This window comes from Mustela nivalis (genome assembly GCF_964662115.1).
Source record: "Mustela nivalis genome assembly, chromosome: 6".
Classification (NCBI taxonomy): Eukaryota; Metazoa; Chordata; class Mammalia; order Carnivora; family Mustelidae; genus Mustela; species Mustela nivalis.
This window is the reverse complement of record NC_139025.1, coordinates 116,793,516-116,810,267: the sequence shown is the minus strand read 5'-3', so window position 1 is coordinate 116,810,267 and position 16,752 is coordinate 116,793,516. Positions and strand designations below refer to the sequence as shown.

Below are 16,752 nucleotides of genomic sequence, written 5' to 3'. Positions count from 1 at the left end.
CCACTGGACACCGAACTGCCTTCGACATGCCCAGGTTCCGGCCGACTGCAACTACCGCAGCGTCTCTCAAAAGCCGGAACTGAAAGTGCCTCGCCCCCGGGAGTGCGGAACAATTGTGCCTTCCCCTCTGCAGGCGGGCCCGGAAAGCTTAGGCGGACACGGCCCACGCCTGCGCGCCGCCATCTTTATCAGAAAAGACCGCCTCCCTCCCTGCCCACGACTCGTAAGCCAAGAGGCGGGGTTCTGCGTCGCGGCGGGCCGTGGCCAGGGCATGGCGACCGCGGATCCCAGCGGGCCCGGGGTATGGATGTCTACCCCGGGACCGCGCCCCGCCGGGACCCTGGACTGCGCAGCGGGAGCTACGGGGCTGCCTTTCGGGCGAAGCGGCAGTGGAGTCCCCCGACTGGGGGAGCGGCTCCCGGCGGTTGTGGAGAAGAGGGGGCCGTACATGGTGACGCGTGCGCCTTCCATTCAGGCCAAGCTGCGTGAGTGCGGCCCGGTGGGGGGTGTCTCTGCCTGGGCGGGCTACCTGGTTCCCCGGGCAGGCTCTGGAGTCCCGCCGGGGCGATCCCGGAGGGGGAGCTGCAGCCCGTCCCGTCCCCGAAAATCTCTTCGGAGAAAGCGGGCTCCTGGCATTTTGGGAGACACGGCGGAGTGGGGAAGACCCCCCCTGACCCGGGCCCTTTGACTTCCAGAGAAGCATCGGGATCTGGCCAAGGCTGTTCTTCGAAGAAAAGGCATGCTGGGGGCCTCGGCGAACCGCCCCGACTCTTCAGCGAAAAGGTCTCAGCAGGCGCCACCTCCTCTGTGCAAGCAGTTTCCAGAAAAGGCCTTGGTCCTCTGGCTGGGAGACAGTTCTCCCGTTTTAAGACCGAGCTAGTGATTCACCTGACGCCAACCCGTCTTTTTCACTATTTTAAAATGGGAAGAGAAATGACCTTTTTTTCCCCTTTAAGGATGTAAGGATGTCAAGAAAAGGGCTTTGGAATAACAGTTTTGTTAGTGCATAGGATCATTGTCTGGGAGCAGCACAGTGGCTGGGTTCGCTAGGAGTGAAATTAGAAAGCAGTGTGGGAACAGCCAGTGCTGTATTTCTTTTTCAACAGAATGGTAAAGTCTGAGGGCTGAACGAGACCTTTCCCAGAGCCTCTTCTAGGTAAGAGCTCAAACTCGAGAAGAGATTTGCCCCCAGGACTTGCAGTTTTTCTGTTCTGTGTTAAATTAAGCTGAAGTGGGGGAGTTTTCCTTCTACTGGGAGGAGTAGGTATGCCTTTCTTCAGGAGCAGTAGGGGGAGTGGTGTGGGGAAGTGCATATTCCCAGCCGCTGCCTCCGGATACAGGGCAGGCTGCAGTGGCTGTGTGACAGGAAGGCCAGATAGGCGTACTACAGTCAGTCCTTTTTCCATAAGGGCAAGGACTCTGGCTTTCTCTGTGAACTGTTGCTTCATCTATGCTTGGTCTCTTCCCTGTCTACCCTCAGGTCAGTGAAGTTTAACAAGGGCTATACTGCCCTTAGTCAGAATCCAGATGAAAACCTGGTGTCCCTCGACTCTGACAGGTGAGTGGTCTCCTTGAAAATATCCCTTGGGGAGTGACTTGAGTAAAACTGCAGATCTTGCCCAAGACCCTTCATGCATGTTCCAGAGCAGTTTTCTTCAGGGCCTTATCCCTTCCCAGGATATCTGGGTTAGAGGGCTCAGGTGCTCATGCTGCCCTTCGATTTGGAGCACTAACCTTGTGTGGGGGAATCATCCTCCCCTCTTACAGCCTCATTGTTTGTGACAGTGACCCCGTCCCTGCTGGAGCCAATGGAAAGAGCCTGTGGTACTCAGGACGGATTCTGGGCTTGAGTTCTGTGATGGTCTTTGTTTCACAAGTCCTCAGGACCCCCTTGCATGCTCTCCACCTCGTTATTTTCAGCTGAGCTCCACAGGCATCCCCCTGAACTGACTGTTTTCCTCTTCTCCTAGTGATGGGGAGCTGGAATCCAGATATTCCTCCGGGTATTCCTCTGCAGAGGCAAGTCCAGAGCGCCTTTCTGCACGGGGCCAGGCTGCAGGCAGCGTCACCGCCACTGCCAAATGCTTGTCTTGTGCCTGCTGTGTGCACGGCACTGTGCCAGACTTCCGGTCTGTTCTCCAATCTTCTCTTCTGCCTTACTCCCCCAGCCGAGGTATAGGTGTCTGAGGAAAGTTGTTGAAAATCCAAGAGACCATAGATCTTTAGGGCTCAAAGGAGCTCACAAGTCTTCTAGCCCAGGCAACCATTTAGAAAAGGAATCCTTGTGAGAAATCCCACCTAAGTGTTTACCAGCCTCTGCTTGCTTGAATGCTTCTTGTAACTGAGTACTTAACTCTCTCCAGGAAGCCTTGCTGCCTGCTTTCCCTCCAACACACAGACACAAACACACACAAATTCCTTCTTCAGGTAGCTCTTTAAGAATTCTTCCTTATTAATTTGAAGTGTCTCCTAGAGGATAGAGTCAGTGGTCCTAAGCCTGCCCTCCAGTATCACCCAGTAATTCCAGTGTCCCTTCCTTTGATTGCCTTTTATTTGTGATCAACATTCCTATCCCTCCCATGGCGGCCATCCACCAAGCTTTTCTTCAGGCCAAACAACTTGTGTTCCTTCAGTTGTTCCCTCAGTGGGAATTCAGACTGAGATACCAGTGGGCTGGCCTTTTGCACACATTTCCAGAGTGACGGTCCCAGAGACATAGGGATGGAAAGATGTGTGGCATGTGCAGCTGACTGCCTTAGATAGAGGCAGAGTGCTCAAGACATGACTAAATGCCACTGGTGTTTTCCTTGTTCTGGAAACCCTTGGCCACCCCTCGAGTTTTTGCCAAAGAGAATAGAAGCAGTTTGTAAATTACATCCTCCTCGAATATCTGGGAATCTAAGACTAAACTAAGAAAAGAAAAATTAGCCAAGAGCTAGAGAAAGTCCTACACTATTCCTGATCTCCATTTCCTTCTGCTCAGTGGAACTGGTGAAGCAAGGCTGACAGGTTCCACTTTGCAGAGAACAAAGCTTTGCTGGCATAAAGGCTAACGCGTTTAACCAGCAGTGGGGATGAAGCTGCTCACCACCCTTATCCTGTGTAACTTATCTTCTCCCCCATTGTTCTGCTATCACTGTCCCATATTCCTCAGTGTTCACAGGGACCAGTCGTTCTGAATGGTCAGGCTGTTGACTTTCAAACATAAACTGGAATCTGATATTTACATCAAATGCCTTAGGATTCTTCAGTGAGAACAGCTCCCCTGGGGGTTAATGACACAGCAGCCAGGATGGTGCTGGTTCAGGCTGCTTGGGGCCCTTCAGTGCTGGGTGGGGACACTTCCCCATGTTGTCCAGCGATACATGGAGTTGGCCTGAGGGTGGAGCATGGACAGCAAGCTCTGGTAAGGGCATGTAGGTCTGCCTTTAAGGCAGCAGTCATTTCTGCTTTGCCGTGTGGCTTATAGTTCTCTCCTCTTCTGTTCTTAGCAGGTGAACCAGGATGTGAGCCGGCAGCTGCTCCAGGATGGGTATCACCTTGATGAGATTCCAGATGATGAAGACTTGGACCTCATTCCTCCCAAGCCTATGGCCTCTTCAACGTGCTCCTGCTGCTGGTGCTGTCCTGGGGACTCTCCTTCCTGTACTCTCCAGTAGACATAACCCTCTAAGATAGGCCCTGCTCACCATGCCCTGCAGAGCCCTGTGGGCCCTTCTTAGGTCACGGAGTGCAGTGGGGAGTGCGGTCATCCCCAGAAACACTGGAGGCACTGACCCTCTTGGAAGGTCAATGACCTGCAGCTAACGCCTTATATGGTGCTTCTAAGGCCAGAGGCCCCCATCTGGACCATAGGGTGATAGGTGGAATTCTGCAGTTTTCCTCTGCTGTTAGAGTTTGGAAAAACCACTTTAATAAGGGCAGAAACAGAGGAATTCTGATTCTTGTGGTGACAAAGTTGGCTAAGGAAATCTTTCAGACATCTTGACTGGTATTTGTCCTACTCTGTGGAGAGAGAGAGAGAGAGCTTTTGTGCCCTGGCTATGTTGGATGGTGGTGTATGGAAGCAGAAAATAGCACTTTATGGCTTGCAGTTGGGAGCCTTTGAAAAAAATAGCTGAACTATTTGGGACCAGTTTTAAGAAATTCCACAATGCTCGGTCTTCCTGGCTCCATGATGAGGACCTCAAGAAAGCATAAAGCAAGGCCCTTTGGCCTTCTTCCCCTTGCACCTGTTTGACTTTGGCAGGGAACACAGCACGCTGCTTGATGACACAGCAGGATCAAGGCTTCCAGAATCCCTGGACCTGGACCATCCCCAGCTGGCTTAAACTGTCTGGGTGGGTTTAATGACTGTGGTCAGCCCACCCCTAGTTGGAGAAAAATTGCTCCGCTATGTACATATTTATTTATTTGTCTTTCTTCTCCTGGTCTTCGTTAGTTCAACATCCAGTCTTTTGAGTGTCACGGTTGGGTGAAAGGACTGGAGCTCGCTGGGAAGCCTGCAGGTGTGGGTGACCAGCAGAGGGAGTGGCAGGGATCTGTCAGGTGCCTTCATATTTAGCTTCTGAAACTTGAGAATAGCAATGGGTGAGAAGTTTTCTGGCCTGGCTGGGTGGGGCTTTGAGGTGGGCAGAGGCTCACAGGATGTGGGGGAGGGATGCGTGCTGGCTCCCTGGGCCCCTGCTTGAGGAGATATCGGCCATTGCAGAGGGCCTCCCCTTAGATACGGAGGATTGGGCTTTACAGTAAACCTCTGGGGCACCCCAGCCTCAGCCCTGTGTGAGCACAGCTGAGATAGGCATAATCTTCCCCAGTGATCACACCCCCATCCCAGATGGTATCTTGCTCTACCAGTCCTCTCTAGATTTTTCAGTGGTTCTTTTTGGGGGCGAAGGAGGCACAGCTCATCTAGAGCTGTGGTGAGAACTGAAGGAGAGTAGACACGGCTCCCAGCCCAAGGGGCGTGGCAGTCAGGATTGGGGTGTGGGTGCTACACAGGAAGTGCCTGATCTGGTGATTTATTCAATGTCCTGCAGCATCTATAGAAATGAGGGCTGACACGGACTCTTGTTCTACCACCATGAGGTGATTGGAAGGCTGAGGTCAGATGATGAGGGTAACCTGTCAGTGCTTGATTGGCCTCTATCTTGGTGCTTCTGTCAAATCATAGAAAGTTGAGAAGAATACATGGTACAGAGGGCTGTAGTTAGCATTTTCTCATCTAGTAGCATCACAGCAGGTGGGAAATGGAATGGAGGCCACTTCAGGCACTTTGGGGTCTGGGGAATTGGGGATGCAGACGGTTTCAGGACTGGGACTCTACAGTGCCACACAGGTGCCTCATGTGCTGAGCCCTTGGCGTTCATGCCTGCAGGCATCTGAAGATAGGAGGAGCCAAGGGCGGCTCCACAGAGACTGTCTTCAGGCTGTCATGGTTTCTTTGGAGGTGCCAGAGTGCACATGAAGAGAGGGCACAGATGCAGGGCGGTATGGAGAGACGGTGGTGGTGGCAGGAAGCCCAGTGGGGCCACGTTTGTGTGGGGAAGTTGGTTAGAACAGAATTAGTTAGCAGCAGCTGTGGGGGAGGGTGGCAGCAGGACCCCAAGACCAAGGCCCTCCAGATGGTTATTACTTTAAGTCAACATGGATGTATTTGAATCTGTTCCTGGATGATATTCCAGAACTGGTTGACTCCATGTGGAAGACATTATCTTTGTGGGGAAAGTTGCAGAACAGGGCCGCTAGGCAGGGTAGAAATGGTCTGTTGTTTGGGGCCAGAGGTCCCAGGCTAAAATGTCACCAGTAAGGCACCAAGGTGCCTACAGCCAAACTGCCTTAATTCAGAGAGCTGGGTAATCTGCAGGTGACAGTGTCCTGGGGGGAAAGGGGTGTACTCGCAGTTAACCTCACAGAGGAATATGTGTATGGTGTTTACAGAGTACTCTACGAACTCTTGGCTTAGGCTTCTACAGCTCTGGAAGTTTTTAAGAATAAATACAATCATGCTAATTGAGCTGTGTCTGTGTTCCATAGGATTTTAAAGCAAGGCCTAGACTACAGCCCTCTGAATTGTGAAATGACCCTCACAGCCCCAGTTGTGGCCATTCCTCCTAGGCCCGCCTTCTCCCTGCTGTTCCTGGTGGGCACCATTGTCAGACCAGCACCATTGGAGGGAGCAGGACTTTGCACAGCACTTCTCTCCAGATGGTGTTCCTTTTGGCAGACCCTTTTGTGAGGTCATCTTTTGTTTTTAGCTGAAGAAAATCTGGAGGCCAGAAAAAAACCCTAAACAACTTGGCCAGAACTTTTCTTTTTTTTTTTCTTTCTTTCTTTTTTTTTTTTTAAAAGATTTATTTATTTATTTATTTATTTGAGAGAGAGACAGTGAGAGAGACCATGAGCGAGGAGAAGGTCAGAGAGAAGCAGACTCCCCATGGAGCTGGGAGCCTGATGTGGGACTCGATCCTGGGACTCCGGGATCATGACCTGAGCCGAAGGCAGTCATCCAACCAACTGAGCCACTCAGGCGTCCGGCCAGAACTTTTCTGAATGTACTTGCCTAGATTTCCCTTGTGCAGGGGGTCTAGTATGGGCAACCACCCATAAGGATCCTTTTGTGCCAGTTGGAACCCTTATTCTGCAGGAAGGCCTGAACAGCCTGGGGGTCTGCTTAGTCTGAGGTGACAGGACCTCAGACAGCTGCACCACCTCCTGCAGAGGCGTATCCATGTCTAGAGGGTAAGCACGGGGAGATGATGTTCTGTACACTTCCCGCCAGGTTAGAAAAACTAGCTAGGTTTCTCTTCACAACACAAATGGGATCACCCTGTCCCTGAATCCCCAGTGTACAGCAACTGAGCCGTGTTCTAGAGAAGTGACTGATAAAAAACTTTTCTCTGTGGAGGGCCAGTCACTACTTTGGCTGTGCAGGCATACAGTCTGTGCGTGTTCCATTTTGCTATTGTAGCCTGAAAGCGCTGAGCCAAACCTAAGGGACAGGTGTGGTCTGATCCAGCCTGCTGGCTTTGGTGGGCTGATCCCTTTCCTGAGGCCAAGCGAAAACAAGGAATCTTGCACTCCATGTCTTCAGGACCTGAGGTCATCTGCAAGCTCTGCCACTAAGGCTGAAGCGGGCTGCCCCTCCCATATGTTCCTATTAAAGGGCTCCATACACACTCACCTTGGGAGCTGTTGGAAGCAGGAATTAAAGCAAAAACTGGACGTCCAATCCAGGAAAGGCTCGATCAGCCCACTTCAAGGACTGGAACGCTGAAGGCTGACTGCTCTTACAGCCTCAACACAAGTGATCCTTTAATTGCTTTGACAGAGCCAGAGGGTGACAATGAATAGTATTAGTCCACAGGCCTACTCTTTCCTCTCCTTTGCAGCTGAGGAAGTGGGCAGTCCCAGGGCCAGAACCCTGTTCTTAGAAATTAACTACCTACCCTCTTGCTGTGAGTGATGCTGAACAAATTATAGATTTTTACCAGCTGCCTAATGCTGTGAACAGAGCTGCCGCCTCCTGCCTTGAGGAGAGCCTGGCTCGGGTACTGTGAGAATACAAGCGGAGTTTCAGGTCAGAGTCCTCACCAGGGCCCTCCTCCCAGTAGAAGAATGGTTTGTCCAAGGCTTGCTCTGGAGTTACTACTTTCAAGCTCACTACTCTACCCCCGCTCTTAAGGGCATACCCAAGTCCAAGGCAGGGACGGGGTTGGAGCTGGGCCTGAGGAGAGGCTGGCCAGGACTTAGAGTAACTGTCGGAGAGCCAGGAAGGCTGTGGCCTCTACAGCAGGCAGCAGGCACGGAACATCAGTAGGTCATCGGGCACAGTGAGCTTCAGTGAGACGCTCTCATTGGCCCCAATGAAAAGCACCCCACCACGCTGCAAAGGGATTGGCGTCTGGGCTGTAGGACTGCTGGCTGTCACTCTCCCCTGGACCACCAGTAGGATGCTGGCAGAGTCCACTGCCAAGACTTTGTATTCAGTGATGGAGCCGGGGACCTGGGCAGGAAGAAACAACGGGATGGTGCAGCTCGTTTCCTGTGCCTGTCAGCTTGCAAGGGGGAGGCCCGGGACAATCTCAGGGGCAGCAAGAGGGAGAGCATGGCCACCACCTCCCCCACTGTTCAGGCTCTTGTCAGCATGGAGGCCCATGTCTGGTTCCTGGTACAAGGAGGACTGGGCAGGCCCTGTGGCTGTGGCTGTCATGTGTGCTCCCCTCCTCCCCACCGCCGACACCCAACATCCAAGTGTGCTTAAAAGAAAGGGAACACTGCCCCAGGTGTACTCCGCACTGTGGCCCTTGCCAGGCTTTTTCATGCCATACGAAAGATACTCCCCATAGCCACCACCACCCTCCACTCACCTCTATTTTCATGACAGTGAAGTCTGGCACAGGCGGGTCGTAGATAGAGAGGTAGGGGTCTTCCTGACTCCGAGTTGGAAGAAAGAGCCTGTCCTTGCTGGGGATATAGTTGAGCATCTCACATAGGGTTGGCACATCAATGAACTTGGGTGTCAGGCCAGCACGAACTGTGTTGTCTGAACACGCCATGCACTCCACACAGTCTGGGGACAGATAGTTGTCATGTGCTAACCTGATGAAGGATGTCTTGGAGTTTGGCTCACCAGGGCTGGGCCTCCCAACCTGAGGGCCATGAACCCCCCTGCAGAGTTATGCAAAAATGTGTGAACTGCACCATCAGGAGAACGGGCTAAGATACCAAGAACAGGTGGTAGGTCACGTCATGTTAGCCCCTGGGGGAGCCCCAACCTTCCCCAGACTATTCTACCACAGAATCCTATCCGTGAGTAGATAAATAGCCAATAGTCAAAATGTGACACCTTTCTGTGGAAATATATTTTCTCACAAAAATTTCTGGATAGATAGGACAGACAGGCAAAGGTGATGCAGGGGAAAGAACAACAGCCTTGATCCAAAGTAGCCTGGGTTCAGATCGTTCCCACACGTGCAGACGGGGTAGCAGGAGAGTATCGTGACCTCACAGGTCCGTGTGAAGACTCAAGCAGTGTCCAGCACTAAGCTGGCATTCTTCATCCCTACTGGCCACTACCCAGCCCATCCCAGGAAGCCTAGGTCAGACCTGGTGGGACCTTAAAGGTCTCTCTTTGACCTCCCCCTCCCCTTTTTATCTAAATGAGGAAGCAAGGCTTGATAATAGGGCTCGCTGCTAAAACATGGCTCACCTTGGGGCACCTGGCTACCTCAGTCAGTGGAGCATGCGGCTCTTGCTGATCTTCAGGTTGTGAATGCAAGTCCCACGCTGGGTACAGAGATTACTTAAAAATGAAATCTTAGGGGCACCTGGGTGGCTCAGTGGGTTAAAGCCCCTGTCTTCAGCTCAGGTCATGATCCCAGAGTCCTGGGATCGGGTCCTGCATCAGGCTCTCTGCTCAGCAGGGAGCCTGCTCCACTCCCCGCAACTCCCCAACCCCCAACCCCACCTGCCTCTCTGCCTACTTGTGATCTGTCAAATAAATAAAATCTTTTAAAAAAACCAAGTGTGGCTCACCTCCTTTCAGGTAGGCATGGGGCACATTAGCCTCCAGAAACATGGCCTCTCCCGGCTTCAGGGTAAGCAGGTTCAGGAAGTAGATGGCAAAGCATCCAATATCACCAGGATACTGCTGGTGCAGCTGCAGTAAGAGCTCCCCATAGATGTCTTCCATATTGTTTCCAGCAGCCACTGACGGTCACAGAGCACCCCAAGGCCACTTAGGAACTCTCAGTGGTGATCACAGCCCCACCCTGGCCATAAAGTCCTGGGGAAGTCCCTGCCCAGGGAAATCCAGAAACAGGTGGGTGTGTTCTCCCAGCCACATCCCTACCCTTTGGGGGCCCGCCTTCCTTGATCTTCCAGCCCATACAGATGCTATTTCCCCATTCTGACTGCCTATATGCCCAGCATTATTCTGGCCACTGAAAGGGCTAAAGTTTGGGGCCAGATAATCCTTTGTTGTGGAGAGGGCGCCTGGGTGGCTCAGTGGGTTAAGCCTCTGCCTTTGGCTCAGGTCATGATCTCAGGGTTCTGGGATCGAGCCTCGAATCGGGCTCTCTGCTCAGCGGGGAGCCTGCTTCTGCCTGTCTGCCTACTTGTGATCTCTATCTGTCAAATAAACAAATAACATCTTTAAAAAAAAAAAAAAATCCTTTGTTATGGGGGCTGTCCTGTGCTTTGTAGGATGTTTCAGAGCATCTTTGGCCTCTACCCACAATATGTCTCTAGACAAGTGCCAGTGTCCCCTGATTGAGAACCACTGCTATAGAACTTGATCTATTAGGGGATAACCCAAGAGTTCCATATGGGGTGAACAACTGTCCCAGACAGACTAGGCCCTTCCCTTTATTAGCCCAGAAAGCACTGTGTCTCAGAAAATCACTAAGTCCTGGGGAGGGTATGTGCTATGGTGAGTGCTGTGAAGTGTGTAAACCTGGCGATTCTCAGACCTGTACCCCTGGGGATAAAAATATATGTTTATTAAAAATAATTTTTAAATAAATTGAACAAAAAAAAAGAAAATCACTAAGTCCCAGGCAAACCAAGATAGTTGGTCACCCCAGAAAGCAAGAGGCAGAATATGCCCAGGACCAAAAATGTGTCCTCAGCCTGGGCTAGAGTAGTGGGGGAAGGCTTTGGAAATGAGGGGAGGGCAGGGAGGTGAGCTGAAATTTCTTGAGTGTGCAGAGAAGTGGGGAGGGCATGAGTAAATGAAAGCTGAATGTGTCAGTGCCAAAATGAAGAAACCAGCTGGTCTGGATTGGAGGGTGGTTCTGAGTCTTCACAGTAAGACATGAATACCACCTCTGTGCTAAGTACTGGAAACACACAAAGACCAAAGAGCCAAGTCCCTAGCCTGGAGAAAACCCCAGCTGTCACAAGTGTGTCTGTAATGATACAGACCCACAGGTGCTAGAAACAAGGGGGTTCTGGGAGCTCCCGGCAAGAGTAATCTGTTCTGTCGAGAGTGCAAGAAGCCCCAAAGGGGAGGCATGGAAACAGAGACAACACCAAAAACTAAACGAAACAAACAAACAAACAAAAGAAAACAAAGGATATGCTTGGATAAAATAGCTCTCTATGGCTCAGAGGTAGCAGGCGAAATGTGCAGAGAGAGAACCAGAAGAGCTCCGGGGACTCCTAGAGAAGGGGACAGGGCCTCATCACGTACACCCCATAAGCTCACAGCCAGAGCCCTTCCTGCCTTGGTTTATACTGCTTGCATTGATTTCCCATGCAAATGTGACAACCACACCCATCACAGTCATTTCCTGAACTCTCCTTAGTTAGCACAAGGTTGGGCACAGAGCAGGTATTTAAGGAAATGTGTGTATGTATATGTGTATACACACACACACACACACACACACACACACAAAGGAAAGATCTACTGATTGAAAGTTCTGGGCTTCAGGCCTTCCAAGAAAAGGAGATGAGGAATCCCTTGTCTCCTTCCTGCTCTCTAGCCCCAAAGTACAAACCCAGCCACGGGGAGCAACTGTAGGCCCCAGGTACGTCTCAGAATGCCTAGGTGGTAATACCTCCTAACAGTCGTCCAGGCCCATCTGTCTCCAGCCCTCTAGAGCCAGTTAGGAAGCAGCACTCAGCCGAGGGCCCTGCTCCACAATGACGGAAAGAAATGCCCATTGCTAACAGCCCATCTAAGTCATCTAAGGCCCATTTTGGTGTTCTACTTGAGCCAAAGCTCCATGGACTAGTGTCTGTGCCGGGGCCAGGCAGGACAGGGCACTGCACCCAGGACCAGGACCACCACACCCACCTTGCTGGGAGATCCGCTTCACCAACAGGTTGAGCTGCTCCACTACCACCTTCTTCTCACTCTTCATCAGGTGGGAGAAACAGCTTTGTAGAGCTGAGGACGCTGACTGGGAGTCACTGTTTGAGCTCTGCTTCAGCTGTGCCGCTGCGTTATCTCCAATCAGAAACTGGAACTCAGGCACCTCTGTAGGAAGGCCAGGCCAGAGCCCATGTCAGGAGCAACAAGATGGAACCCGAAGAAGCAGGAAATCTGAGGAGGCCTCCCCATCCCATCCCTCAACAAGGAGCCACACAGTGCTAAGCAAACTCGGAAGTGAAAACCGACTGCTCAGCAGCAGCCTCAGCAAGCACACCTGAGCCTGGTCTCACAGACCCACCCCTCAAGAATTCATCGGGCCAACCAGCCCCTCACCAAGGAGCCACACAGTGCTAAGCAAACTCGGAGGTGAAAACCGACTGCTCAGCACCAGCCTCAGCAAGCACACCTGAGCCTGGTCTCACAGACCCACCCCTCAAGAATTCATCGGGCCAACCAGCCCCTCACTTCCTGGGACACTTAGCCTCTGTACTCTGCCACTGTTCCAGCTCTGCCTGGGGTTGCCCATGCATCGTAGGCCCAGTATGCATGTTCTAGCATTTTGCCCAACCTTACTTGTCAGAAATGTCACAATTTCCTCAATGGGCCGGAAGCCACACAAACCCTGGAAGGAGGTGAGGGCAATGGCCATCTCTGGCTTATGGTTGGCATCAGGATAGTGCTGTGGAGCCTGCAGATGCAGTTTCTCTGCCAGCTCCTGTGGGGTGGCCAGGGGAAGAGGAGGATGGTCAAGGTGCAGTCATCACCTAGCAGGACACTAGTCCCACCCGACCCTTGCTCTCTACCCTCCCCAGTCGCCAGACAGCAGTTGGCTTCATACTTTCAGCAATGAGCCCAGCCAGGGCATAATGTAGAAACTCAGGGTTCACTCAAACCAGGGCAGGAACACAGGCCAAATCTGGGGGAGACTTTAAGAGGCCTGGACTGGAAATCAGGAAGCCCAAACACCAAGCCAAGCTCGGACATGAACAAGCAGTGTGACTCTGGCTATATCCCTGTCTTCCTGGGTCTTACTCTGCCCTCTAGAAATGAGAAGTTTGGACAGATAAGTGCCTAGGAGCTGAGGCAGCAGCTAGGATGACTTCCCTGCTCTGGAAGGTGAACTCTCCTAGAGAGCCAGCAGGGAAAACAGCAGATATGAATAGTCCTGGTTTCATGAGGGGAACCCAGGGAAGGGCATGGAGCAGCTCTTTGACACGGGCTGGTCAGCTGTCCACTCAGACTTAGCTGCCAACCTGTGTCACCAGCATCCAGCCTTCCAGAGCTAAATTGGGAGTCATTAGGCCTGGATTTAGCTTTGGGCTGGAGTGCAGCGTGGGTGGAGTAAAACGCAGCAGTAAAAGTAGGGGGAGGGCCTTGACATGAGTTCTGCTGTACCTTGACCTCTGCACCCCACTCCGGTCCTATACCTTGTTAGGGTGTGCCTGGATGGACAGCGCTGTTTCAACCGAGAGTACTTTGAAGAGGAAGGGCAGCTTGCCATTAAAAGTCTCCTTGACCTTTGAGCCCAAGCAGTCCTGGTTCTCAGAGATCCACTGGCCTAGGGTCTTCTGTGAGATGCGATTGTCGAGGATCTTGGCATCTCCCCGGGGGTGGGACCCCATCCACAACTGGAAAAACAGGAAACTTGAGAGGGAAAGAGGAAGAACCTGGCACCACCAACCTGAATCCTGAGTGGAGCCTCCGGGACCTGGGTATAAATGCACATGCCATCACAGGCATACAAGAAAGCAGCAGACCCCATGACACCAGTAGTGCAGAGACCCAGTTCAGGCTCTGCCTGCAACCAGATGTGGAGGCCTGGGCTAGTTAGTTCTAGTCAGTCGGTCTCAATGTTCTCATCTGTCCAATGAGAATGACACCTGCACTGTCAAGGTCACTAAAAAGCTCTCTCAGGGGGCGCCTGGGTGGCTCAGTGGGTTAAGCCGCTGCCTTCGGCTCGGGTCATGATCTCGGGGTCCTGGGATGGAGTCCCGCATTGGGCTCTCTGCTCAGCAGGGAGCCTGCTTCCCTCTCTCTCTCTCTCTCTCTCTGCCAGTCTCTCTACCTACCTGTGATCTCTCTCTGTCAAATAAATAAATAAATAATCTTAAAAAAAAAAAAAAAAGCTCTCTCAGATGGCTATGGGAAGTGTCAACATTCACTTATTCCAATCTCAAAAGTGGAGGCCTTACTATGCTTTGGCTTTATCGCACCTAAATGAGCAAGAAAAATACATATATTGGGCTATTAAAATGTAAAAGCTAGTCAAAGTAAAACTTTTAATTGTCCAAGAGGGTTAAATTAAAATTCAGTAAGTGCTGAGAGTTCTTAGGGTGGGAGGCGGGGAGAGGGTACCAGAAATCTCAGCCTATGATGACAAAAACTCTCTTCTTTTGGGGCTGTCATCTGGATTCATCACTTTCTGGGAGGAGGCCAAGAATAGCCTCCTCCCTCTTTGCTGCTTCCCTCTCCCAGCTGATCCACATGACTTACCCCAGGCCCTCTGAATGGAGAAATCCCTTGGTCTCACCTGCTGTTAAAGTGAAATACAGGGGTTCCTGAAATACAGCAGGCTCACCTGCTGTTAAAGTGAAATACAGGGGCTCTGTCATTGCCTGGGATGGAGTCTTGCCTTGGGCTCCCTACTCAGCAAGGACCCAGGCTTCTCTCCTTCTGCCCCTCCCAACCCCTGCTCTCTCACACTCTGCGCTCTCTAATAAATAAATAAAATTTAAAAAAATATATAAGGTGAAATACAACCCGGGTCTCACCTCCGCATATGGCTTGTCCTCTGAGATCTGGGCCTGTGGGTCACTGCTGGCCAGCAGCCGAGCCACTTCACTGCTGGAACCCACCTTCCCCCAGGCATAGTGCTGCACCGTACAGGAAAGTGGGAATACTGGGGACAGGGGAGCAGAAACAGTGGGTCAGCTTCCACTCCACTCCTGAGGCCTGACCCTACGGTCTTGGGAAAACTAGACACGGGCTGAGGGTTCTGTCTGGGGGACAAAGTCAAATAAGGGGTCTGTAGGTTGTTGGGACCCTTCTCCGCAGGCGAGATGTTCCCATCTGTAAAGCGGACAGTGAGGCTTCTCCGCAGACGTGAGGAAGATAGTTGCGTGGAGGGACGGGGAGGGAGCGGGAGGAACCTATTGCAGGACACGCCGTTTCGAAGTGACCCACGCGCGGCTCCTCCCCTCAAGACCCTCCTGCGAGCTCTGAAATAAAGACTCAATCCCTATCGCAGGTGCCCCCTCCTCTCTCCAAAGCCCATCCGTCTTTCCGCAGAGTCACAAGCCTGGGTCCCACCTGGCATATCAGGTCGGGAAAGATCCCCGCGACGCAACCCACCCTCACGTTCCCGTCAGCACCCCAGTCCGCAGCCCACCTTTCTGAACCGCCATCCTCGGGGTACCGGCCCAGGCTTCTGGCACGTATGCCCTTCCCGTCAGCACCTGCGGCCCTACTGCTCCCAGAGCTTCATGGGAAATGTAGTTCCTCGAGAGTCTTCTTGGAGACTCGTGAGCCTTTCGAGAACACTCCCCGCACTCCGAACACCTTTTCCGGCTCCAGCTCTCACGAGGAAGGAGCCTCCAGCAGCCCAGAGACTTCCCGCCCGCAGTCCTGGGTCTCAGTATTCGTTCGTTCCTTCACCGGACACAAATTTACTGAGCACTGGCAAAATGCCGTGGGCTGGCGATACATTCGAGAACAAGACAAAGATCCTTTTGCCTTTACAGAGCTTACATTATGGTGAAGGGAAAACGGGCAAATAAATAAGTATAATAAATAAGTAAATCATTTAGTATGTTGAAAGATAAATGCCACAGAAAGTAAGGGGGGGTGGGAGTGGGAAGCTGTTTGCAGAATTTTAAATGTCTTGGTCTCACTGAGGAGGAAAGGCTTGAGCACAGACTTAGAGGTGAGGAGGAATGTTCTGGCAGAAGAAATAGCTTGAGCAAAGACTCCACGATGGGAACTTGGGCACCTGGGAATGTGCCTGTCCTATTCTGAAGTAAAGAGCAGAGGGGCCAATGTGTGTGTGGAGCAGGATGAGCATGTGTGTGGGTGCAGGGTACCCGTAGAGTGGTCAGAGAAGAAAGGCAGTGGGCAGAAATTCGCAGGCTATTGTGAGAACGTCAGGTTTTACTGAGTAGTTCAGTCAGTAGCAAAGAATTGCTGTGATCTAAGTAGGGACTCACTGATGCTTGATGATGGTAAATGTCACATGCAAGGCCCTTAACCACCTCAGTGTCAGTTTCTTCCTCTATAAAATGGAGATAACAATATCAGCCTGACAGGTGTGTGGGAGAGTGAGATGAGATGGTGTGAGGTGCAAGAAGGCAGTCAGTGCGCGGTGCTCCTCTGATCCTCCCTGGCCTAGGTACTGCAGACGCAAAATCCCAGTTGCTCCTCCAGGCTGAGCTGCTCACAAGTCACACACACACAAGCCAGGGAGAATCACCTGGAGCTCTGCATGCTGAAGGTTGGGCTGGGCCTTGTTTGGGGAGTAATGTTGCTAAATCCTCTGGAAATAGGCCCTGACATCTGGACCTCAGTCAGCAGCCCAGGAGGAGGGCAGCCAGTTGAGACAACTGGAATAAGGGACTACAGTCCTGATTGTGCTTCCCTCTGCCCCTTCCCCAATTTGCACAATCTCTACCTCACATGCCCAGCGGAAAGAAGGAGTGCTGTTTTCTCTATAATGTTCTGCCTGGCTGTGGACATCCCTCTCCTCTAGGGTCCCCTGGCTCAGATAAATCAGCCTGCACTTCACAGGAAACTTCAGCATACACTAAGGAATAATAAAATGGAAAATACGAGAATCCTACAAACAGCACATCTCACATACCTCCTACCTTTGAATACCT

The 16,752-nt window shown here is 51.9% G+C and overlaps 2 protein-coding genes across 6 annotated transcripts; one reads left to right on the top strand and one right to left on the bottom strand.

The window, feature by feature from the left end:
- Positions 1 to 183: 183 nt before the first annotated feature.
- Positions 184 to 6,012, top strand: FAM219B (family with sequence similarity 219 member B). 5 transcript variants are annotated; one of them, XM_082735933.1, is made up of 5 exons: positions 184 to 485; positions 696 to 783; positions 1,481 to 1,558; positions 1,971 to 2,019; positions 3,492 to 6,012. In XM_082735933.1, the coding sequence occupies exons 1-5, from the start codon at positions 272 to 274 to the stop codon at positions 3,657 to 3,659; spliced, it is 597 nt and encodes a 198-aa protein (XP_082592059.1). In that variant the 5' UTR covers positions 184 to 271; the 3' UTR covers positions 3,660 to 6,012. The 5 variants fall into 5 exon arrangements, with proteins under 5 accessions (XP_082592059.1, XP_082592060.1, XP_082592062.1 ...); XM_082735934.1 differs by having other exon boundaries at positions 196 to 485; positions 3,495 to 6,012; XM_082735936.1 differs by having other exon boundaries at positions 196 to 485; positions 1,971 to 2,129; positions 3,495 to 6,012.
- Positions 6,013 to 7,284: 1,272 nt separating this feature from the next.
- Positions 7,285 to 15,376, bottom strand: MPI (mannose phosphate isomerase). Its single transcript, XM_082735925.1, has 8 exons — positions 15,270 to 15,376; positions 14,653 to 14,780; positions 13,309 to 13,509; positions 12,455 to 12,596; positions 11,804 to 11,986; positions 9,538 to 9,711; positions 8,370 to 8,572; positions 7,285 to 8,005 (listed from the first exon to the last, which is right to left on the bottom strand). The coding sequence occupies exons 1-8, from the start codon at positions 15,283 to 15,285 to the stop codon at positions 7,787 to 7,789; spliced, it is 1,266 nt and encodes a 421-aa protein (XP_082592051.1). The 5' UTR covers positions 15,286 to 15,376; the 3' UTR covers positions 7,285 to 7,786.
- Between the last annotated feature and the right edge of the window lie 1,376 nt (positions 15,377 to 16,752).